This window comes from Castor canadensis, chromosome 3, assembly GCF_047511655.1.
Source record: "Castor canadensis chromosome 3, mCasCan1.hap1v2, whole genome shotgun sequence".
NCBI classification, from domain to species: Eukaryota; Metazoa; Chordata; class Mammalia; order Rodentia; family Castoridae; genus Castor; species Castor canadensis.
In genome coordinates, this window is record NC_133388.1 from 189,131,910 (window position 1) to 189,157,517 (window position 25,608).

The following is a 25,608-nucleotide window of genomic DNA, read 5'->3' on the forward strand; positions in this document are numbered from 1 at the left end:
TCTTTTCATGTTTATGACTTGTTTATGACTTAGTTTTCCTCAATATAGTTTAGGCCACTTAGAGTGCTATTATTATTATTTTTCCTTTTTCTTGGAGGTATTTGGATTTAAACTTGGTGCCTTGCACTTGCTAGGCAGGTTCTCTACCACTTAAGCTATGCCCCCACCCTGTTATTCTTTGTTGTGGTATATAATATCTTAGAGGTTAGGATGCTATAATTGCCTTAAGATTGATTTCCTCTTCATCCTAGTCACCGCTAAAATCCTTTTTCCCTTTCTAAAGAACAGTTTTAAACATTTTATAAAACTGTTTCATGTATAAATCAATATAAGTAAAAAGTGTTTCTAATCATAATATTTATAAAAGAATGTGCTTAAGAAATTTGCCAGGCACCAGTGGTTCACACCTGTAATCCTAGCTACTTAGGAGGCAGAGATCAGGAGGATCGTGGTTTGAAGCCAGCCCGGGCAAATAGTTCATAAGACCCTGTCTCAAAAAACCCTTCACAAAAATAGGGCTGGTGAAGTGGCTCTAATGAAGGCCTGAGTTCAAGCTGTGGTACTGTAAAAAGAAAAAGAAATTCAAAAATAACTCAAAAATTGTTACACAGGGTTACCTTATTTTTAGGTAGTTATCGCCAGCTGGGGAAATAGCTTGTCTTCTGAATATATTTTCACCTAATGATTTTCATTAATGGCTAAAAAAAGAAACTCGAAATTTTCTATATACAAATGAAAGACCTCCATTAGTTTTTCCCAGTTCTAGATCTTTCCATTGTTTTGTATTTGAAGTTTGAAAATCCCAACATTTCATTTGAATCACCTTGAAATAAATAAAATACAATGCCTTAAGATAAAGGATTTGTTTTTCATTTAGTTTTCTTCTGGTACATTTGTATTCCCTTTCAGGTTATAACTTTGATACTCATTTTCAACAAAATGCTATCATGTAGAAGTCCAGGGGGCGTGAGCAGTAGGCAATGATGCTGGTAGCTGTTAAAATTTTCTTACAATATTTTCCTTGTAGAAATGGTTCCTACTTATAAACTTGTACATCACAGTCTTAAGCTCTAGTTTCAGAACTCCTCATCCTCATTGTAATAACGAATACAGGAGCAGCTCATGCTTAGTGAATGATTGTTTACCGTGGAACAGTTGCTGATAGGCACTTTCCGTAAATTAACTCATTTATATCTTCATAGCATTTGTATGCTATAGGCACAAGCGTTCTATTTCACTGACAAGGAAACTAAAATTCCTTTGCGAGTCATAGCTGGAAGGCTGGTTAGGCCACATGTTAGGTCTGGATTGGATGCCAGCCTGTAACTGAAGTCTCTATTGGTGATCAGTACACCCTCTGTATCCGCAACAAAGGCACTTCCATCTGCCGCTGTTCCACTAAGCTATTGTGTGCTATGCTACCTTGGCCTCGTCACCTAAGAAGTAGCAGCAGGGGTGTAAAACAAATACCCTTTATAGTAATGTTAAGCTTGCCCACTTGTGATAGGTGCATACCTTCCTATGTTTTAGATAGCAGTGTGTATAGACAAAGTTTTAAAATGGGTAGAAATTGTCTTTATATATTCCAATTCACTTTTCTCACCTGTTCGGTGTTTCATAATTGCCACTTTCCATTCTCCTTATCTGCTGCTCTGGAACCCCCCTTGTGTTATTTCCCCATGGATTTTTAAGCACTGTCATTCCTTTCTCCATATCTTCTAGTCTTTCATCCTATTTATAGTTTGTGAAAGACAGTGTTAGGTAAGTTGAATAAACCTCTAATTGGTGAGTATTTCAGTTAGTAGGGAGAAAAGATAGTAAACTAAGAAAAAAGAGGAAGTCATTTGGCCAGAAGAAATGTGTTTTAAGACAAACAGGATACCATTTGTCTTGAGATTTTGTCCTTCTGCAGCTTTTGTAAACTGTTTGAGCTCACTACTCTCACTCTTAAAACCTATGGAGTTTTCATTTTTTCTTAGGAAAATGAGGAAATGCTTGAGGAAATTGGGGACTGTTAATTGGGATGGGAGGATAGGACAGCATTAATAAATGCTATATTGATAAATGTAAGTCACACATACCTGTGATAATGTATCTTATTTGTGTCTGTAGACACATACCTTTATAAGAAGCGGCTTCTCTTCCTAAGAGGTAAAGGATTCTTTAGAACAGCTAGAGAAGGTTGAAAAAGCATGGCATTGCTGAGGAACCATGAAATCCTTTTCTACTCACTCAGCTTTGAAACTTCTAGGCAAAAAATGGAGAGAATCTACATCATGTTAGTTTGAATTTGCATCATGTTAGCAAGGCCTAGGCTTTTGATTATTTTATATTGAAAAATGATATCTGTATTAGATTTTTCTGTATGTTAACCATTAAAGGCTGATTTTTAAAAGAGGATATTCAAAGTAGGCTTCATTTTAATTTCTTAGATTTATTGTGTGTTATCTTAAGATATTTTGTTGTTGAGATAAGAATATTTAGTTGACATTGTGTAAATGAATCTGTAGGCAAATGGACTCACTAAAATGGCTTTTTCAGGGCTCCTTTTTCTCATCCTCATAGAATCCGAATTGCTGGAATAAGAGGTATTCAGGGTGTCGTTCGCAAAACAGTCAATGATGAACTTCGGGCCACCATTTGGGAACCTCAGCATATGGATAAGATTGTTCCATCTCTTCTGTTTAACATGCAAAAGATCGAAGAAATTGACAGGTACTGCTTCCAAGGATAGAAATGTTTTGTCTTTAGTATTATGTAAGTGATAGTCTCATAAGGTTAAGTAAGTTCAACAATATGTACCTTTCTGGGAGAATTATGAATCTTTTGTAATCACATCAGATTTCTTGGCCACTTTCTTATTCATACACTTAAACTTCATGTTAGTTTAGAATAAGTTTATACTTTTTTGCTGTTCACTTTCAGACATCCAAATTGGTATTTTAATTACTATGAGAATTAGTAACTTCCTTTATGCCTTAGAAATCCAGCATGTTCTTTTCCAGGGAATTAAAACTATTAATAATGATAATCCATAAAATAATAATAATTACCAATATAATAATAATTGCAATATTAATGCTAAGTTTTCTTTTTCCTTTTATTAGCATATAATAGTTGTGCAGGGGGATACATTGTGTCATTTGCATATGTGCTTACAATATATCTTAATTAGATTTACCCCCTCCATCATTCTCCTCTTCTACTGTCTCCCCCTTCTTAGAACAATTTTAGCAGGTTTCATTGTTCTATTTTCATACATGAATGTAAAATACATCTACTATGTTCATCCTCATTTACCCTTTCCTTATGCCTTTCCCTTCCCATTTGGAACTCACTCCTGCTGAGAACCTGTTTCCCCTTCCTATCCTTCATTTTTTAAAAATACGTATTTGTTAGTATATGATAATTTTATAGAGGATTTCCTTGTGACATTTCCATATATAGATATACTTAGAGTTGGTTTTTACTTTTTCAGTAAAAAAATAGACACTGTTCATTTTTCTTCTAAGATATTTTGGAATGGGTTATTAGTTTTGGCGATAGGCTGGTTTTCTTTTCCCCCATAATTTTATTCTTCTTTTTCAAGTGCCAGAAGCATATATTCTACCACATTTCTGTTGCCCTGCAGAATCATTATGAAATTCAGCTTCAAAAAGCATGGTTTTCCAGTTTTGCTTATAATTCTGATCTTGATTGTTGTGGTTTGAGGAGAATCTGGAACAGATTTAATTTTATAGTTCTAAAAATTTAATTTTATTTTTCATGATACATAGCATCAAAATAAAATGGTGTAGAAATGAGGTATAATTTATAACTATGGTAACACTTACATATTCATTTAAATTTATACTTATCAGAAAGGATTTTTGCCTAACTCCTTAGATGTGACTACCTCCAGCTTTGGAATCCTTTCCCAGAAGTGTGAACCTTGATATGTTTTAGCACCTTGTATGTTTTTCCTATTCTTGGTACTAATGTTTTCTTACAATGTAAAAAATTACTATTTAATTGGCAGCTTCATAGTTAGGCTCTTGAGGTCCAGCTTTTACCTAAGTAAGATAAAGGAAACAGAACCCATTGATTGTAAAATCTTAATAAATTGTATTTTCTAGGAAAAATGAGACCTGTTGAAAGTATTCCATGAATGGGGGGGGGCAGCAGGAAGATAAAGGAAAATGATGGAGGAGATGAATTCAGTGATTATACATTGTAAGCACGTTTGTAAATGTCACAATATACCCCCAGTACAACACTAAATTTTTAAAAAAGAAACAAGAAAAAATAATAAATTGTGCTTTCTCATGGTGTAATCTCAGTGCCAGAGATAGCGCTTTTTAAAAAAAATTATTGTTGCACATAATTAGCATAAAATAACGTTTCAAGAAGTGAAAAAACAAAAGCTGTCTACTAAAGACCTCAACATATACAAGTATTCTAATTAACTTTTAAATTTTATTATTTAAAATTTCAGTTAATTTTATTTTTGCCCAATTACAGTTAAAAGTGGGGCTACCTAAAGGCAGTTCTTGGAACTGTTCTTACTAGGATTTTGCTATAAATGTAGAGAAGATATATGGAAAGCAACAAGTAGAAAGCTGCCAAGTATTTTACTTACCTATGTAAAGGATTTTCTGTTGGAAACCAGAAAACTCAGCTGATTTTAGTTCTACCTATCTGCAAAAAAATATGATTGGCTTTGGTGGTGGTGAATTCATGAAATTAGAATTAAGCTTTAAAGTTATTTGGGGATAAAAGAAAATATCATTTTAACATTTCTGAGAAGTAAAGACTACTCTGGTTAACTGTCAAAACTTATGTTAGAACTCGTGTTTGTTTTTCTTATTTCTCTCTCATTCAGTCGCATAGGCCCTCCCTCTTCTCCTTCAGCAGCTGATAAAGAAGAGAATCCTGCTGTGCTGGCTGAGAACTGTTTCAGAGAACTGCTGGGGAGAGCAACTTTTGGGAACATGAATAACGCAGTTAGGCCAGTTTTTGCGTAAGTAGTTGGTATTTTCCTGATTATTTGTGACTTTGCTGTATTAACTCTAAGTTAATTTTCTTAAAGAGGATAAATACCTTTTTAATTGTGTGATTATTATTGGAACCAGTGTAACATCATGGAAGTTCCATAGAATTCAGTCAGACATCCTGTGTTCAAGCACTGGTTCAACCACCTGACTATTTTTTCCATTTAAATATGAAGTGTGTTAATATACTTAATATCATGTGCATCATTTGCCTTGAGTAATAACTTACAAATCTTGCAATACATATGTGCAGTGAAATATTTAAACAGACAGTGTTCAAATGTGATGTACCTTGTTTTACTAACTTCTTTGGTCAGTGCCTCTTATCCCTTAGCTTTCCTTTTACCACGGTCTGGCTACTTTAGTTTCTGTTCATTTGAGCAAATCTCATCTTTTAACTAACAATTAGACAGGGCAAGAATATTAAAACTCAAATGCTGTCCTCCAGGGAAAATACATTTATATGCTCTGAGTTTCTCCACATGAGCACTAGCTCTCAAGCCTCTGCTTCTAGCTGACTCATCGAATGGCAGGCCTACTGCAGTATTCTATGTAATTGTAGATTTTCACTAGTTTTTCTGAAGCTCACCTATCCTTTTCTCCAATCTGACGGTAATAATGGATTTAGCATATAATGGAGTATTCTAAATGTAGCGTTTAGAATTCATTATTTAGGGCCCATGTTTTTATCATACAATTCAGAGTTGGCCTTTAGCATCTACAAACCACAAAAAATATATTAAAAAATTAGAGAATCATTAGAGTTTTCAAAAGTATCTACAGTCTTCCCTCTTACCCCCAAATAATGAGCTCTCTACTCTAGGCTTATGAAAATACTACTTTAAAAAAATCAGAACTGTACATGATATACTAAAGGCAGGTTTATTTTTTAATGTCCAAATATGTTAACTTGATATTAGAATTCTAGATAGCTAGCCTGGAAGAAAGACTTTGCCAAATTAACTTTACCTGACTAACTTGAAGTGGTGTAAAATTCTTTTTTACAAAAATTTAATGAATTTAGATCCTAATCATTTATTAATTCATTGAGATAACAGTTAATTAAATGATACTTTACAAGTGTAAAACCTTGAGTTCAAACCCCAGGCTCACCAAAATAAAGTTAATTAAATGTTAGGTAGTAATATGTTAGATATTTAATTAGCTAAAAATGCCCTTTAAAATAAGGTACCAGGTATTTGGGAAATACATAACAAATAACAAACTTGATAGATGATTGACATGCATGATAATTATAATATGGACTATGAGGAAAATCCATTCTTAGGGCCTCATGCTTGCTAAACAGGCACTCTACCACTTGAGCCATACCTCTGGTCCATTACGATAGGGGTCTTGTGAGCTGTTTTGCCTGAGCTGGTCTCAAACCAAGGTCCTCCCAATCTCAGCCTCCCAAGTACTAGGATTATAGGCATGTGCCATTGTGACCCATTTTTAATCAACACTGAGTACGAGATACTGATATCAGTGACTAGAGTGCTACATACAGTTAACGGTTAGTGTGAGATAAAGAAAGTTCAGGCTACAGTACAGATCTCAGCATTTTATATTTAAGTCTGTAATAAATTAGTGAAGATTTTAGCTTCAGATTGTGAAATGGTCAGAATTGCCATTTTGAACATGTTAACCAGGCAGAGCTATGCAGGATAGACTTGAACCAGGGTCAGTAAGTTAGGTTACTAGAATAAAGTTCTTCATAGGAGGGTATCAAAACTATAAGTAATTGGTAGCATGGGATTCAAATATGTTTTTTTTTTTTCTAGCTGAGTGTATTATGTGCTGAACCCTTGTTTTAGAATTGCTTAAATTGAATTTTTTTCTTTTGAAATTCCTTGAAGGTGTTGTCTTTAAGAGTCCTTAATTATGCTGGGATCTCTAATCTGACCATCTACCTTTCTTGGGTTGGTCCTAAATCTGTCTCTAGCATTACTCTGGCTGTAGGAGTTTGGAAGACGTGCCCAGCACAACTGCTGACTTCCATGTGCACTCATCCTCTCCAGGTTCTTACCTCTTGTGGAGTTTGGCATTAGGGACTTTTCCTTCTTGCCTCTTCATCTAGGTTTTTAAAGTCTTGGATGTAGTATAGTATTTTGTTGTAGTTATTTGGCAGTTGAGAGAAAATAGGTATCATATTTCTGGAAATTGAAATCTTGGTTCCCTGTTAGATAATATTTTGTTAAGCCTTTCATATTGTTGGAGGTTCTGAAAAAAGAGTTATTAATAAAAATAGGGAATTCTTAAAATAATTTTTAATTGTTATTTACAGGCATTTAGATCATCATAAACTGTGGGACCCTAATGAATTTGCAGTTCACTGTTTTAAAATTATAATGTACTCTATTCAGGTAAGGTTTTGTTTTTTATACGTAATTTTGTTTATGGATAAGCATATCAAACAGAGATAGAAAGCTGTATAATATACTTGTTCTTAGCTTTTTGTCTCATTGATTTTCATTTACCACTTATTTTCTTATTAAGATAAAAAAAATCTAACAAAAAAATCGTTTTGTGGTGGTAATCTTTATTGTACATACACTTATTTGATACATGTACTCTATAAAACACTTATCTATACTAGGGGACTACCTTTTTTTTTCCTCTCAGTACCTGAAAAGGTCTGTTTAGCTCTTAATTCAAGCAGGAGTTCAGGTGTTTTGAACACTATTTACTTTTTTTTGTAGGAAGAGGAAGAGGGTGGTGGGGATCGAACCCAGGCCTGGCACATGCTAGGCAAGGGCTCTACTACTGAGCTACATCCCCAGCCCAACACCATTTACATTTCTGATGGCCTAAAAAGTCATCACTACTTTAAAGGAGTTGTCACAATTACCACAGAACCCTGCTCTTGATCAGATTAGAATTCACTTCTATGCCATTCTTTAGAGTTTCTGCAGGCCTTTGGGTAAGTTATTAAAACCTGTTTTATTTATACTGTGAACTACACAGAATAATTGAGTTGAGCCTGCCTCTTCATGCTGTTTGGGCATAAAATACTTAGAAAGTATATAAATAGTGCCTGTCAGAAGTCATCTGGTTACTTCTGACAATGAAATGTATTTTGTCATGTTATGTTCAGTGTTCATAGTAATATATTAGCCTAAGAGTCACCAGTTGAAGAGTAATAGTAAAGTCTAATATTTATGCAGCACTTTTTATACGATAGACACAATTTTTGTGCTTTATACAAACTAACCATATAATTGGCTCAAAAAATCCTATGATACAGCCATTGTTGCTATTTAAATAATATAGGGGACCCAGACATTGTATGCACATACGAATAAAATAAAATAAAAATAAATAATACAGAGGAGGGAAACTGAGATACAGAGAGATTTAATAATTCTCTCTTAAATTATGAGCTATTTTGCTGTTTTGTGATGGAGACAGAATTTGAACTTAGGCAAATTTGATTCTGGTTCTTACATACTTAACCACTACTAATAATAGTTTCTTAAGGCTTTTTATCCATTAATAACTGCCTTAAATGTCAGGGAAGAGTAAATTTTACCATAGATTAATGAAATCTCAAAGAACACGACTTAAACATACAGTACAAAGTACATCTTTGCAGTGTCATTCCTTTCATTCATGTTCTCTGTGTGTGTGGTATTTATTTATTGTAGAACTGGTGTTTGAACTCAGGGCCACATGCTTGCTGGATAAACACTCTCCACTTGAGCCATTCCGCTAGCCCCTTTTTCATACACAATATTATTTTTTAACATTTAGAAATCGAATAAACGTATACCCTAGTTTGCTTAGGATAGCTCTACCTTATGTAGCTATCAACAACACTTTCATTGATTCTGAAGTGTCCTGGTTAGACATGAGTCAAATGGCTCCCTTCATAATAAGACAGACTAATTGCGTGACATTTCCATCTCAGAGGCATGCACATTCTTGGGCAAGAAGTTCAATTTCAGATTGTGTGGGTCTAACATTCCCCTATTTTAAAAGCTTTAAGTGAAGGAAAGTAAAGGAGAAAACGGAAACTTCATTTTTATTTTGGGTTGATATGAAAGCACATGTGTTATGACAGAAATGTCAGAAATACCTAGAGATGAACTCTGTTATGCTGAGAGATGAAATGGGATTTTGTACTTTTAAGCACAGTAGTCATTATATATAGGTTCCGTCTCTTAATATAAAATCACTTGTTGTAAAGAGACTAAGGCAACCAGCCTGAAAATAGGGCAGAGGGCCTGTCTAAAGGCAAATAGATAGGGACATTTCTTTTTCTAGCATGGAGCAGGGCACTAGAGCCACTCATGGGCAGTATAGTTTTTTTTTTTTTTTAAAAAACAGAGCCTTGCTGTTCCATTAGAAGCCAAAAAAAAAAAAAATCACTTGAGTTAAATCCATTTCTGGTTACGCTTTAGATCACAGTGTCATTCACTATAATTGATCATATTCATTTATATATGATAAATTGTCTCTGTAAATTGTGAGCCCTTTGATTTAAATTTTGTCAGGTATACATTAATAAGATTTTTCTTTTGATACTGGCTTTTGATTGGGTAAGATTTTGACTGTTTAGCATTGGTAAGTATTTCTAGTAATAGTATTTATCTAGTTTGAATAGGGAAAGTACTATAAATGTTATTTATTTTTATAACAGTGTACTATTATCAAATTATAAGAATATTAAGTATTCTTTATGAGATTAAAGAAGTTTAAGAATAAAAATTTCTCATTTTTTTCTTGCAAGTGGCCATGTAATACTTCACTATATACAATTCTATACTTTTTAAAAACCAAGTGAGTTTTATGGAACACAGTGTTTTGTAACCAACGTTGCTCACTCAGACTATCACAGTTACTTTTCAGTATCCCTATTTATTCTTCAAAGCAATGGTTTGTAATGTCTTCTGTCTCAGAAGTACCAATTCCTTACAATTGGGTATTTAAGTGTCACATGGCTTTTCATTCTTAGGGGTTCTGCCTGAGTACATGTTCACATACCTTTCTACTGTTTGCTTCCTTTAGGCTCAGTATTCTCACCATGTGATCCAGGAAATTCTAGGACATCTTGATGCTTGCAAGAAAGATTCTCCACGGGTTCGAGCAGGTATTATTCAGGTTCTGTTAGAAGCTGTAGCCATTGCTGCTAAAGGTTCCATAGGTGAGTGACAGTGAGAAAAATAAATGCATTTATGTGTTTCAGAGTGCTTCTTTTTTTCCACTAGGTATATGAATGCATGAAGTTCTCTTTAAGAATATATTTATATATTTTTAAATGGCTACAATTTCTCTTGAGTTTTGGGATTTTAGGTCATTGTTCTTGGACTGACATAGTTAAGCATTTTTCTCCAAGTTAGTTTCTCCTTTTCTTCTGCCTCTTTGAATGAACGTTTTGGGATATAATTTATAAATTAAATGTGGAGAATACAGATTTTAAGAGTAGTTCTAGTTAAACATTCCTAATCCAGAAGTCTGAAATACTTCACAGTCTGCTATGTTTTGAGTGCTAATATGCCACAAGTGGAAAATCTCACAATTGACAACATGGGATAAATAAGTCACAGTCAAAATGCAGGGACTCTTTAAATCTCACATAAAGTTCTCTTTGGGCTATGCTTATAAGGTATATGTGAAACACAACTGAATTTGGTGTTTAGACTTGGGTCACATCCCTGAAATAGTTTCTGTATGTATTTGTGTATATATATGTATAGGGCTATATATATTTATGTGTGTGTGTTTATATGTACAAATACTCCAAAATTCAAAACTTGTCTTGCCCCAGCCATTTTGATGAGGAAGGGTTTGCTCAACCTCTTGTTTTAACTAGTAGTTAACTCCAACTAATGCTGCCCTATAAGGCAGACTTTCATGACACTTCATGAGAAAACTTGGGTCTGGAGAAGGGAGAGAAGGTGGATTAATATGAGCATCATGTGATGTGGTCCATTTTGCCAGAATGTGTGATATTGGGGAAAAGTCCCAGCCAAATAATTGATTTATAATTGTTTGACTTCAATAAAAATTCACTGTAATCTTACCAGAGATGTGTTCTTGGATAATTCATCTGCTAGTAAAATGTAGGACTCATTAGAAATAGCTTGTTGTCCCCATTGTAAGCATGGGGAAAGAATTTTTGCCCTTAGTCAATAGAACTTGAAAACTGACTTATAGTAGGTTTAAGAAGGAAAAGAGAACAAGTCAAATATCATGGTATTTCATCTACATGCGATTAGGAAAATAGAAGAATCCATAATAGAAATACAGAAGTTAGAGGAGAATTTGGTTGTCTTTTTTTTGTTGTTCAAAATTAAAGTGGAAATATATTAGCTAATGACATAGTGTAGTACTCTTTCAGTGTTGAATGAAAGGGAGCATATGGATTTTCATAATTTATCTTGTTTATCTCAAAAAATGAAGTTATTGAAATGTTATTTACTTTGAAATACGAGATGCAACATATATTGAATCATCATACTAATAATGTCTACTGTGTTTTAGAATCTGTGTGTTACACTCTATATTTGAAGAAGCATTTAACCACAGCTCCCTTCCTGAAGAAGCTTGAAATTGAGAGTAGGGGGCAGAAGTGAAACCCCTAGTTAGAATATAATGTAATAGGTATAGAGATAGTGAAACCCCTAATTAAAATATAATATGATTGTTGTAAGGATAGATGCATATACAGATTGCTTATAGAAAAAAAAAGAACAAGTCATTCTACTTGAATTTGATAAGTTGACTAGTTTCTGTCTTGTAATTGTGGGAAATTCTTCCTCCTTTAAACTCAAAGTTGCACAATATTATTTCCACAATACAATGAGCTGTATTAAAATGCTATAGATTCTGACCCATCAATTAAGTTAAATATTATCTCAGAATACATTATTTGGATTTGACAAGATTAGGTAAGAAGTGTTTGGTAGTCCTTACATGAACATACACAATTTGTGTGTGTTTTGCTAGAGTCAGTCAGGATATTACTCATAGATACTCAGTAAATGTTTGTGTAACTATAGAAGACTTCATTGTTTAGAGATTTCATTTACTTTTTCTTTAAATAATGAACTGGTTATCTCATAAATTATTACTATTTTTGACTATTTAGAAAACAGTCAAAATACTTGTTGAGGACTGTGAGAACTCCTTTAGAGTATGCTTATTATTGGAAAGTGTATCTGCTCACACAGCCAATGTTTCACAGGTCCCACAGTGCTGGAAGTCTTCAACACCTTGCTGAAACATCTGCGTCTCAGTGTTGAATTTGAAGCCAGTGATTCACACAAAGGATCTTTAGGCAGTGTCAACTTAAATTCCAAAGACAATGATGAGAAAATTGTACAGAATGCTATTATCCAAACAATAGGTAAGTATTTCATTTTTCAAAACCATCATGTACAGCAGTGTTTTAAAAGGTCTTACATAAGCTACTTGACTTCTATAGTATATTTGTCATAGAAGAATGTAGCTTCAACTTATAAAAAAATTATATTTGGAAAATAAACAAGCTTACAAATGAGACAAAGAACTGTATGTCGTTTACCCAGTTTCATCTGTTCTTAGTATTCTATGGCATTTACTTTCGCATTTGCTCTGCCTTCCCAGTCTCTCACCTTTCTCCATGTACACATATATGTGCATGAATGTTTTTAAGTATGTGAATATAGAAAAAACATATATGTATGCACATTTATGTGTGTTTGCTCTTTTGCTTTTTTGGCAGTACTAAGGGTTGAACTTAGGGTGTTGTGCTTGCTACACAGGTGCTCTAACAGTTCAGCCATTCCACCATCCTTCATGTGCACATTTTTTAAAAACCATTAGGTACAGGAAGCTGCATACATCATGGATTCTACTAATAAGTTCTTCAATGTGTTTTTCCAAAGAATAAAGAGATCTTTTTTTTTTTTAATGAGACCAGAGTACAGTTATCAACATCAGTAAATTTAGCATCAATACTGTACTTTTATCAACCTTCCATATTTCAGTTTTGCTAACTGATCCAGTAAATGTCCTTTATAACATTTTTTTCCTTTTGCTTCCAGGATCCAATCTATGATGATATCTTGCATATAGTTTTAATATTTCTTCAGTTTCATTCATCTGGAATATTTCCATTAATACATGAGCATTTCTTAAGAATAAATTCCCCTTCTGTTTTTGTTTGCTTGCTTGTTTATGCAGAGTGCTCCTTATTTAGTTTGTTTGCTGTTCTCTTGTGATCACATTCAGATTGTTCACTCATGACTAGAGATATGATCTGTTCTGCTCATAGTAGCACATCCAGAGGTGCACAGTATGCATTTGCTCTGTACTGGTGATACTAATTTTGATAACTAAGGTTTTACTCCTATTTCTCCACTGTACACTTTTAGTTTTTCCCATTGCAAATAATAAGTAATCTGAAAAGACAATTTTAAACCATGCAGATATTTTGCTCTTCATCCAAACCTTCCTCCAGATTTTGCATCCATTCATAATTCTTGAGTGAGCCATTCTTTTCAATGATGACTTCAAAATGATGGCATTGACACTTCAACACTCCCTCCTCAGCTACAAGTTGGCATTCAAGTGTTCCATTGTAAGAGGAGCCCCCTTTTCTGCCTTTGTGTGCAAGAATACATAATACTTACCTATTTGTTGTTGGTATGAGTGCACAGATTTATGTTTTTATGGTTTAATTTATTACTGCACTTAAATATTTTATGTTCAAATTGTCCCAGATTTCATCCAGGGACTTTCTTTAAGTTGCCTTTGGTTTTGTAAACTTCTTTTACGTTGTTTGTGTACTGTGTTACCTGGTAAGCTATTTCAGGCTATTTTTATTTTCCTGCTTAGATGTAGAATCAGTTATTTCTTCAAGGAGCCATGCTTTCTTTTAGTGGGGAGTGATATAAGAGACCAAGATGCAGTTGCTGATTTTGGTCTCTATTATCATATGCTTACTTACTCCTTTCCCACCATCACCCCACTAGTTAATGTATAAAGGGTAAAAAGAGCTTTCTTAAAAAAAAAAAGAACATGATAATTTCTTTTTTTTTTTTTTGAAATGAGGTGAACTGACTATATATAAATACAAATACGCTATCCAGTTTAACCATTCCATTCCAGTGTTTTCTTCAAACTAGCCAGATCATATTTTAATGTAACTACGTGATTGCTATGATCATTGCAGAATCAAAATATGTTCCTGGGGTTTAGTTCCTAATTTGAGCCCAACTCAGACTTTTTATCTGGGTAATTCCCTCTTGTAAGCTAATTATTTATAATGGTCTATTAAAATACTTAATACAAAGTTTCTCGTCATCTTGCATCTAAAAATTTGTCTCTGCATATATGCATTAGCATCTGCATTCAGCACCTATTTACTGAACATGTACATACACCAGACCACCAGCCCCATGCCAAGCTTTGTGATACACATGGCCATCATCTTGTGGAGGTAATTGAGGTACCTCATTTTTACCTGGTTGGAGTCTCATCACATGTATAGCCGTTGTCCCATGGGGAAGGCCCAGGAGTGTGTTATTCAACTATGTAACACACAATAGGTAAAGTCCAACATTACCATGGAGTCCCAGTTAAAGCAGAGACATTCTAGTTATTTCTTAAAACAGTGAGTATCAGCTTCTGTGGTGACTCTTACGCCAAGTCAGTTAATCTTATTTTCACAAAATTAATTTCAGTTGCTTTAGTGACTTGTAATTAATTCAGCATTCATGTTTTACTCTAGAATGTTTTAATTTGTTGTTTCTCAAGCATTTTATTATAAAATGCCTATTCAGTAGACTCAAGAAATATTTCTCTGATTTAACACATTTAGAAAAACATGAGAATTAAAACAGAGAAAAATGCAGTGTGGCACTGTATGAGTAAGATTTCCTTTTTTTTTAAATCACACCTCTGATCTCTGTCTTATTTTCTTTTAGAATTTCTCAGTATCTGCTAGCTACCTGATCATTTCCTGGTGGTGGGCTGTGAGCAGGACTTCCATAGCTTTTCACAGTACCTTTTAAGGCTGTTGGCTGAGTCTTTTCTTTTATAATAATCAAGAACATAACTCCCTACAGTGTTCTCTCTTCTGGACCCATTGACATTTCTGTCCTATACAAATGTAGTGGGTATAGAGATGAGGTACTTTTGAAGACTGTCACTATAGATGGTCATGTTCAAGATTCTTGTCCAGTTTTAAGTTTAAAAAGAAATTATGAAGCATGAAATAGTTTCAGTTCTTAAAAAGTCTTACTGTATCTAATTAACATAGATATTCTGGACCATATACTTAGAAGAGAAAAATAAGTCTTTTCCTCAAGACACTGGTTCTTAAACTTTGCTGCACATTGAAATTATCTCAGGATCTTATACTGATGCCTGGACTCAGACTCCATGCACAGATGTTCTGCTTAATGCACAGCCTGAACATCAGCATTTTAAAAGCTCCCCAGGTAGTGAGTGTCACAATGCAGCAAAACTTGGGAACCACTGGATTAAAGGATTCCATATGCTTGAATAACATGAAGTATGGCCAAAAATTATTGGTAGAAGTATTATTAAATATAGGTAGGCATGATGGTTTATGTTTTTTAAGCTTTTAGCAGCACTATAATCCATCAGTTTTCTGTTAGGTGCTGTGATAGAAGTATATACTTCATGTCTTTATGGTAATAACTGACTTGTTTGTAACAGTAATTAGGAGTATGTCCAGTTTGGTGCTTAGAAAGTTGAAAGTAGCTTAAGTGTAATAATAGCACAAGCTTTGAAAATAAATAGCTTACCTCAGACCTTAGTATTAGCTGTGTTACTTCTTTTGTGAATTCTTAACCTCTTTTACTTTCATTTCCACAAGAGGAAACTGAGACAAATAATAGAATCAAGTCTTGTAAGGTTATTGTAAAGATTCAAAAACAAAGTAGTGTCTACATCATAAATACGTGCTCCTTATCTGTTACCTAGAATAATATGAAAATGAATGTTACTGTGCAGATGGAGTAATATTAAGATGAGATTTTTTTATTGCTACAGTATGTAGCAGTTTGGGGAGACTTACCCCTAGGTTCAATCACAGTGATAAATAGAATATTTTTGTACTATGTAAATAGTTAATTTCAATAATAGAAGCAAGGGGTTCGATTGAAAAAATTATTTGTAAAGAAATATTTCAATGCAGAAAGTTTTTGTAAAAATTAAATTGAATTTTAAGAAAGGAATAAATGATTTGCCATCCTGATCTTCAAAGTTTAAAGTATGAGTAAATGATAAAGTTTATAAAGCTTTTATGACCAGGAAGTAAACTATCAAAAGCTATAGGAGATATATTTAAGATATCCTCAAAACCCAAGTGTGCATAAGAAAAAGGACAGATAAGTTAAATACCAATTTATTGTTATTTTAATCATTATTTATGTATTTTTGCAGTGCTGGGAAATCAAACTCAGGGACTCTTGCACATTATGCATGTACAGTGCCACTGAGCTGCATCTCCAGCACTCTGTGTGTGTGTGTGTGTAATTACAAGTGTAGAATTAACTCACAAGGTTAAGCTGTGTAATTATAATGACCTTCTAAAACAGTTAAATAATCCTGGGAAACCTGTTGACTTCACCAGACAAAATGGAGCATAATTACTGACTTAATGAATAAAAATTTAGGTTCACAATATGCAAACAAGAGTTTCATAAAAACTGCTACCAAAAGTTTAACTAAATATTCACCTATTTATACACATCTTCTGTGTGATTTTGTACAGATGTAATTATATCTTTAGAGTCAATATTTTACAACATATTGAAAATATTATTTAGAAATATTATTATGATTTTGTGTTATATTGAAAAATAAGCTTTTTCAATTTTTAAAATTCATTTTAATATTTTCATAGGATTTTTTGGAAGTAACCTACCAGATTATCAGAGGTCAGAAATCATGATGTTCATTATGGGGAAAGTACCTGTTTTTGGAACATCTACTCATACTTTGGATATCAGTCAACTAGGGTATGTTCTCAGCTATAAATTCAAACTTAATCTTGGTTTAAATTTAATACTGAACCTAGAAAATGTTAGTTTTTTTTAAATCTTAGTAATAAAAGTCCTTTGGAAAACAATATTTCTGTGTACAAGCCTTTAGAATCACTTTTTAGCTTAACATAAATTCTCAAAATTGTTATTTTTTAATTTACCAACTGGAAGGCTTTTAGCCCGGGCATTGTGTACATGCATGTTTAAATAGGGTAGATCTTCAGGTTTCTTGCAAAATGTTAAAAATTAAATTTTAATATATCAGGAATGTTGATTTATTCATGGAATTCTAGAACCAAAAGTGATTTTTAAAGATCGTGTTTTGTCCTCTTTATTTTATAGATTTGATTTGATAACATTTAAGTTTTAGTTTGTGAATATTTTTGTCTTGCTAATTTAACAAGAAATTGACCACAATGTACCTCATAAATATATATAATTTTCTAGAACATTTAAAGAGATGGCAATGCTGAGTAGCCTGATTTGATCATTATACAGTGTATGTGTGTTGAATTATCCTATAATCCGTAAATATACACAATTAAAACAATTTTTCAAAAACACTTTAAGGTGGAGAAACTATTTACTGTAAATATAGTGAATGGGTTTTTCTTAGGGCTGATGATTAAAATATATGGATTATTAATTATTAGTAATAGTAAGGTAAAATAAATAAGGGATTAAAATTTTCTTTTGAAAACCATTATTGTAATTATGTATATGGGGTATAGTGTGATAATTTGATACATGTGTACAGTGTATAATATCAAAGTAGTTAACATTTCCTTCTCCTTAAATGTTAAAAAAAAAGATTTTTGACTAGCAACTGGTAATTGTACCTAGTTAAGAGATGTGTAATGTGATATTTCAATACTAGTTTGTGTCTCTTAGTTGCATATTCATATGATTTACTTTTCATGTTGTGACTTTATAAGTCCGTTTCCTTTGAGAGCCAACAACCTGAATTTTTTGTTTAAATTTGATTTATTACATGTAACTTTTAATTCATGTGAAATTTACCTTTGTGTATAAAGTGAACCATAACTTCAGCTGTTGTAAAAATAAAACATATTTAGCCAACAAGAAAATCTTTTAACATAAGTAAAGAAGTATTGTGAGTAAACAAAGTAATGTAAATGTAATTACTACTAATAATACCGTTTTGTACATTTTAGGGATCTGGGAACCAGGCGGATTCAGATAATGTTGCTGAGATCTTTGCTTATGGTAAGGAGTTTAATGCAGGAAAAGGACACGTTTAACCTTAAATTTTTGAAAAGATTAAAAGAATAGCTTTATAATATCAGCTTTGTTTTTTTATTTAGTAAGAAACTTTGGTTAGTTGTTTCAGTGATTTGTGTACTTAGATATTATGCCCTTCATTTTCTGGTTATCCTATACTGTTTACTATTTGTTCCTTGCCTCTCCTGTCATTTTGATCTTCATTTTGATGAAATGTACAGAGGGCATTTTATAGATAGAGATACCTGAGCTTAGAGATGTTCAAGAGTTAAGGAGGTTCACTAAGATCACTGAGCTAAAAAGTAGAACTCACACTCGGAAATCTGAAGTTTTCTTCATATTATGTTACATCTTTTACATACTATCCAAATGATGGGTTCTTGTTGGAAAATAATTTGTAAAAATGAAAATTTTCCATTTTAATTTGGAGTGGCTCTAGATAGCTAAAAATAAAAGGCATACCCAAAATCAGAGGTCCTCTGGTTATTTTATAGTAATTTTGCTCATTTTTGATTGACCTGTGCCTAACAGAATGTCAGTGAAAAAGGAGAGGCTGGTTGTTTGGCCCTTTCCAAATCAACAGCTTTCAAATTTATCCAAGAGATACTGTATCTGATCCCATTTTTTAAAAAGAAATATCTCATATTTAAGTGTAAGTACAGAAGTATCTTCTGTGGTTTCATTTTTAATTCTGTTTGTGATACTTGTCATGTAGCAGTTTTAAATTCTGTTACTGGATTTGTCAGTTCTTTCCCACGTATTTTGTCTCTTTTCATTTGGGTCTTGTTTAAGAACTCCTTGCTTATAAACACAGTTGTTTATATTTCCTTACAAAAATTTCTAAAATTGGACCTCCCACATTTAGTACTTTAATATGAGGTTACTTTTCTATGTGGTGGGAGGTGTAGATTATTTTTAATTTTCCAAATTGGTTATAACAGTGTCCCAGCGATTTCCCTTCTGATCTACAGAATTACCTCCATCCCATAAGTGCCCAAATATGCTTATAATCCTGAAAACAAGTTGAAATTACCCACCTGAAATGTCATTTGTTTCTAAGTCTTTATTTAGATGAAACAAATTCCGTAAGTAAGTTAATTATGCACCTCATCCTAATTGTACCACAGTCAGCAGTATAAATATCTATATGGTGTGGTTTTAAAGTGTTAGCATTTAAGTATATTCTCCTTAAAGCTTTAAACTTAGAAGATCCTGATGTACTCATGAATGTCATATCAAGTAAGTAATAAAAGTATGGTTTTCCAAAATGAAAATATATTCCTATTAACCAACTGCATGATTTAAAAAAAAATTTTGCAAATTTCAATTTATAATTTGCAGGACCAACCACTATTTTCCTCTGATCTCCCTATATCTGTTTTCCACTGACTGCTTATCTCATGTATTCTTACCCTGTCTGGGCCCCAGTTTCCTTTTATAAAATGGGAGTGTATTAGTGCCTACCTCACAGGAACATGGTGAGGGCAAACTTCATAGATACACAGCACTTAGACTTGTGCCTAATACATAGAAGCACATAGTACACGTGAGCTCTTGTCAGTTTTGTTCTTGTTATGAGTGATGTTTTTGCAAATTCCGTAAAATCTTTCATCACCTCACAAATTTCCTTTATATGTTTTCTTCAGGCTTATGTCCATACTTCGTGTTTCCCTAAAGTAATGGTCTTATAAAATAATGTAAGAATTTTACCCAGGAAGGACTCATGTTTTCCTCCCTGTAATCAGGTAACCTCTGGATACAAAGCCAAGACAATTGTAACTGCACTGCCAGCATCTTTCCTGGATCCTCTGTTATCCTCATCTCTTATGGAAGATTATGAACTGAGGCAGTTAGTCTTGGAAGTGATGCACAATCTCATGGACCGCCATGACAACAGGGCAAAGCTTCGAGGGATCAGGTACTATGTCATGTTGAGATGGGCTTGATGAGAATGTTTTTACTTTTCTAAATTAGTGTAGAAGTATAGTAAGCCTGCCTTATTCACAGATTTATCACACGTTTTTGACCAAGTATGGTCAAATAAACAAATAAAAATCAAAAGAAATTTCAAAAACAAAAATTTTAAATGCCTGCACGCATTGCTCAGATCAGTTGATGTGGAGAGCTGTTAGTCCTTCTTTATTGTCAGTTTTCTGTATATTGTTGTATTCTACTGAGTATTCCTCTACCCTTAATTTTGTGAAAATATACCTCCAAGAAAGCAAAAGGTACCCAAAAAAGCAAGGTAAAAGTTACGGTAATTCTCCCATGCCAAAAAGGGCCTGTAATGTGCTTAATTTAAGTGATAAAGTGAAAATTTTAGATTTTTTGAAAGGTGGAATGTCATTGGGAGAAGTTGGATAGCACAGGGAAAAAATAACCAAGCATTCCCAGAGCAGTACTGAACTTTGCGTCCTGAGCATTCATGGTTTTTCCTTAGTGGTGGTCTCCTTGGAACCACATACCCGTGAATACCAATGGTCTTCTGTATTGTGATTGTTTTTAGATCTTGGGTTTTCAGCTTTTATTTCATTGTTGTTCAGACAGTTTACTAATGTATTTTAAGGTAACAAGTGTTAGAATATAACTTAATGTGCTCTTCAGAGAGCTTATCTCCTAGTAATCAGTTACATAGATTTTAATCCTTGTTTTAGTTTAGCTTTACTCTAATTTAAGAATAGCACTAGGAGTCAAGATTATGCAGTTCTTGACTAAACTTGGTAATTGCCTATATCATTTCATATAGGCATATTTAAAATGTTCATGGAAATGAGTGTTAAATAGTCCAATAAATAGTAAGTATATATGTAATTTCCATGAAAGACAAGATGTTATAACCAAATGTGCTGTTCATTAAAAATGATACATTAATAAATATATCTCTAGAATAATACCAGATGTAGCTGACCTCAAGATAAAAAGAGAAAAAATTTGTAGACAAGACACAAGTTTCATGAAAAAGGTAAGATACCTTCTAAAAAATGAATGCATTATGTAAGTTATAGCCCTTTGAATTGTAAGCATGTGTTATATTGATCTGTGTCCTTAAAACAAATTCATAGATTTTGGAATTGAAAGACCTCCTGCTGTCAACTTCAGCCCCCATTTCATTATCACAGCATGCCCAATGTATACTCTGCCAGCCTGCATTTAAACATTGGATTGGTGGGCTGCTGCAGAAGTTCTGAATTTCTGCTTTTGAGTGAAATGTCTCCTTATACTTCTTGCTGTGCTCTCCTTCCCCACTCAAACATACATTGATTCTACTTTTAGTGACTCTTCTATAGGTAGTTTCAAGTTTTTTAAAATAACTATCACTGTGGAGTAACTAAGTCTAATGAGTGTCTGGTGTTTATTAAGCATTGTTCTATACACTATTTGGGATAATAAAAATGATTTAGACAGGATCTCTTCCCTTAACAAGCATTATTTAGCTAGATTTCCCTGATGGTAATATAAATCCTGTAGGTCTATTGGCATATGGCTGAATTTGAAAAATCGCAGTATCTAAAATTGAGTAGCATATTGAGTGAGCTTGCTATATAGTTACCCAAAGCTTGAGCACCTAGTATTTGCCAGTCACTCAGCTGGATGTTGAGAGGAGAGATACAGTAACCTTGACACTCATGCTAATTTCTCCAAAGACGCTTACGGTCTTGGTGATATGGGAGCCTAGGTTTTAGACGTGAGAAGATAGTAGGCACATAGGAAGATCAGTCAGGGACTGATCTAATCTGTGCTGTTGTTTGCCTCTTTCTTGCACTGTTCTTTCTCCCTGTCACCATCTTTAATGTTGCTGTCCCTGTCAGACTGTTGACAGCTGTGCTTCAGTTTAATATCTTCACAGTTTAAAAACTTCATTTGAAAACTAATTTAGAAAATATCACTGTTCTTAAATTGGTCTGGATTCTTGTAAAATTAATTACTGAAATTTGGTTGTACTGTATATTTAAAAACTGGAAATAGGACAGAGTCATTAACTTTTTTCAACTTTCTGTTTTGTTATTTTTTAATTTTTTTTTGAGTTTTTCTTTATATTACCCAGTTAATAGAAGAAGAGAATCTTCATCATAACTAATATAATGAATTTTGAAGTCAATTGATAACTAATTTTGAAATTTTTAATTTTCTATGATTGTCTCAGTCTTGGGCATCAAGACTGGATTTCATTTTTTCTGTTATGGCAGTGATAAAAGTAATATTTCTCTCTGCTTAATATTGCTACCCAGCCAATTTGGAAGGCTGTGGTTTAATTGAATGATTAGACGATTACTGATGTTTGAGTTTGGATCCTTAAACAGCTCTTTAATTTACTCATCCCTCTGCTTTATAATTTAAAATGCACTTACCTCGCTACCATTTGATAGCATTCGTGTAAACTATTTCTAATAGGGTCTTTTTTCTTTATGAGCAGACTGTTTACATTTCCTTATCAAAATTTTATTTTGACAACTTGGCACCCTTTTTAATTTACCTTCCAGTTTATTCTATCAGTATAGAGTTTGGCTTTCTTATGAAACCTTAGTTGGCAACTTACAGAAATTTCTAAAAAGATCTAAAAAAAAAATGGTAAAGATATTTTGGTAAAATTCAACCATGTGTAGCTATAATAGTATTCATGATATGAATATAACACAAGTTATTCTTTGGTTAGCATATATTTGAATTGTTTCCAGTTAGGTGTTATAAACTGTGCTACTGTAAACACGCTTGTACATGCATTACTCAGTGTAATTCCCTTTTCTCTAAGGCCCATATGGGAGAAATTCTGAGTAATATGTGATGAATTATTTAAATTCACTAGATAATGAAAACCCACTTTGTGAAGTCATCACACCTCTTTATACAACATTATTAAAGTATATATTGCCAGGTTTTACTTTTATCTGGTATGGTAGGTACGTAGTAGGTAACTTCTAAAGATAAATTGAATTACTTAAGGAACCCGAAGTCTAAATTCCCTTGTATATAAGCATTGCTTTAATGTTTATTAATGATATTTAGGAACCTGAGGACTCAAGAATGAATGTTCTTAGGTTTGAGAGGACCTAACACTCTTTTCTTTCCCACTGAAGTATAGAATCATTTGAGAGAAAGACAGGCAAAACTCTAGATTCAGAAGAGTGGAAGCCTACATATCATATTTAGAAATAAAGGACTGGAGGTGTGGCTCAAGTGGTAGAGCACCTGCCTAGCAAGTGTGAAGCCCTGAGTTCAAACCCCAATCCCATCCCTCCCCCCAAAAAAATCAGAAATAAAGGCCTCTGGTAGGAAAGCATATCTTCATATCTGGTGCCCAAAATCCAAAACCAAAAAAGCACTTCCAGAATACTGTGCCAGACCTAGACTTAATCAGTCACTGTCACAACTGAGGAACAACAGAGCTTGCTTCTTAGGTAAGACCTTAGTGCGTATTAAAAAGCACAGCAGAGCACATGCTTAACTGTAGACATACTGGCTCCACAAGAGCCTTTGGTGTTTTTGCTCAGCTCCTCCTCAAAGTGATCAGTCATGTGAAGCTGCTGAGAAATAGGCCTGAATGTTTATTAAGTTAGAGTCACTCCATATGGTAGTGAGCGACCCCTAGTGTTCTTAACCCTGGCCACATGTTACAATCACCTGAGGACTTCATGCTTTAGAAACACTGATGCTTGGCAATGGCGAGTTAAATCTTAACAGAGGAAGGTGGCCTGTGGTAGGACTGAAAGGGTAGGAGGATGGCAGCCATTCCAGTTTCCCAGTCATTATAGCTTACAGTTAGGGTTAAGAACTGATACTCCAAGTGGAGTTAATTACTACGTAGTGACTGGAAATAGAAGCACCCTCGTATTTCTGATAGCTCTCACTTGGAATGCTGTGAATAGGAAGGGCTTTTATATCCTCTCCCAGTGTATCCAGCAGGTCCAGGTTAATACTCAGATTAGTTAACGTAGCTAGGTCTAGTTTAGAGGAAACCTCTGTACAATCCCTGAGGAGTTTGTGTAACCTCTTGTAAATAGGCTTGAGACTCACCTTTGGAGATGCCATGTGAGAGAACTGCAGCACCTGCAGATTCTTTTCCGTGGACAGCTCCTAACCCACAGTGAAGGCTTATTCCCAGCAAGAAAGCCATAGTGCATATCCCCATCATCACTGCCAAGGATGTGATGCAGCAGTAATTCTGCCATCCATTTCATTTTTTCTCAGATCAATCCATTATTTGCTTTTTTCAAATTATTAAGACATTTTTATTATTTACACAACTTTTTTTTTTTTTTTTGGCGGTACTGGGGCTTGAGGTCAGGGCCTTCACCTTGAGCCACTCCACCAGTTCTGTTTTTTTGTGAAAGGCTTTTTTTCAAGATAGGGTCTTACAAATTATTTGCCCAGACTGGCTTTGAACCATGATCCTCCTGATCTCTCCCTCCTCAGTAGCTAGGATTACAGGTGTGTGTCACTGGTGCCCAGCTTACACAAACTTTGAATTTGCTGTTTTAATTTAAGGTTTTTTTCCTTCAAGCCCACTGTTTGTAGTTGTATTCTGGCACATGTGTTAATGTTAATAAATGAAATACATTTGATCATTATGTTATAAAATAAGACAGCTACTTTATAAATGTTATATATGAAATCTGCCTTTATGACATTTTAAGCAAAATTATCTTTTTTGTCTTTTCAGAATGGGCAGCAGCTGTATCGGCACATATATTTGGGCTGTAAAGAGGAAGACAATGTTCAGAAAAACTATGAGCTACTTTATACTTCTCTTGCTCTTATGACTATTGAACTAGCCAATGAAGAGGTAGTTATTGACCTCATTCGATTGGCCATTGCTTTACAGGTATGTTTCCATAACCTTTCACTGAAGAAAATGTTCTAAAATTTTTTTATGAAGGAGACATCATCTCCAAAAAGTTGTTGTATTTATTTAAGAGCATGAATTTTGGTTAGGAGTTTAGCTGTAGATTTCCTAAAGTATTCAAGATTATGCTCATATTCATTTATTATTTTAGTAAATGAACATTGTGTGCTAAATACCATTCATGAAAACATTGTGGAAAAGCCACAGTCCTTGTCTATACTTCCAGTCTAGCGGAGAACATAATCATTGAATAATAATTTGTGTTAACATTGTGTAATTGGAGTTGTATTATGTATGAAAGAAGAATGTATAATAGCATATTCTCTCTCTCTGTGTGCATGTGTGTGTTTATGAACAGGAGAGGCTTTCCTAAGGAAGTGACATTCAAGTTGAAAATTTTAAATCTGCTATAGATGGCCATTTATTCTCCTTTCAGAATTTTCTTAAAAAAACAAGTGATAAGGTGACAATTTTGTTAGCATTCTAAATTACT

At 33.7% G+C, this 25,608-nt stretch overlaps 1 protein-coding gene across 3 annotated transcripts in view; it reads left to right on the top strand.

Moving 5' to 3' along the window:
• The window catches only part of Efr3a (EFR3 homolog A), a 93,820-nt gene that overhangs the window by 44,274 nt on the left and 23,938 nt on the right, over positions 1 to 25,608 (top strand). For 2 of the 3 annotated variants that reach the window (XM_074069237.1, XM_074069235.1), the window contains exons 6-15: positions 2,542 to 2,715; positions 4,862 to 4,999; positions 7,318 to 7,396; positions 10,041 to 10,176; positions 12,220 to 12,381; positions 16,894 to 17,008; positions 18,208 to 18,259; positions 20,020 to 20,192; positions 21,161 to 21,236; positions 24,933 to 25,094. In XM_074069237.1, the coding sequence (XP_073925338.1) occupies positions 2,542 to 2,715; positions 4,862 to 4,999; positions 7,318 to 7,396; positions 10,041 to 10,176; positions 12,220 to 12,381; positions 16,894 to 17,008; positions 18,208 to 18,259; positions 20,020 to 20,192; positions 21,161 to 21,236; positions 24,933 to 25,094 (1,267 nt within the window). The remainder of the gene's footprint in view (positions 1 to 2,541; positions 2,716 to 4,861; positions 5,000 to 7,317; positions 7,397 to 10,040; positions 10,177 to 12,219; positions 12,382 to 16,893; positions 17,009 to 18,207; positions 18,260 to 20,019; positions 20,193 to 21,160; positions 21,237 to 24,932; positions 25,095 to 25,608) is intronic. The other variant, XM_074069236.1, reaches the window with a different exon arrangement.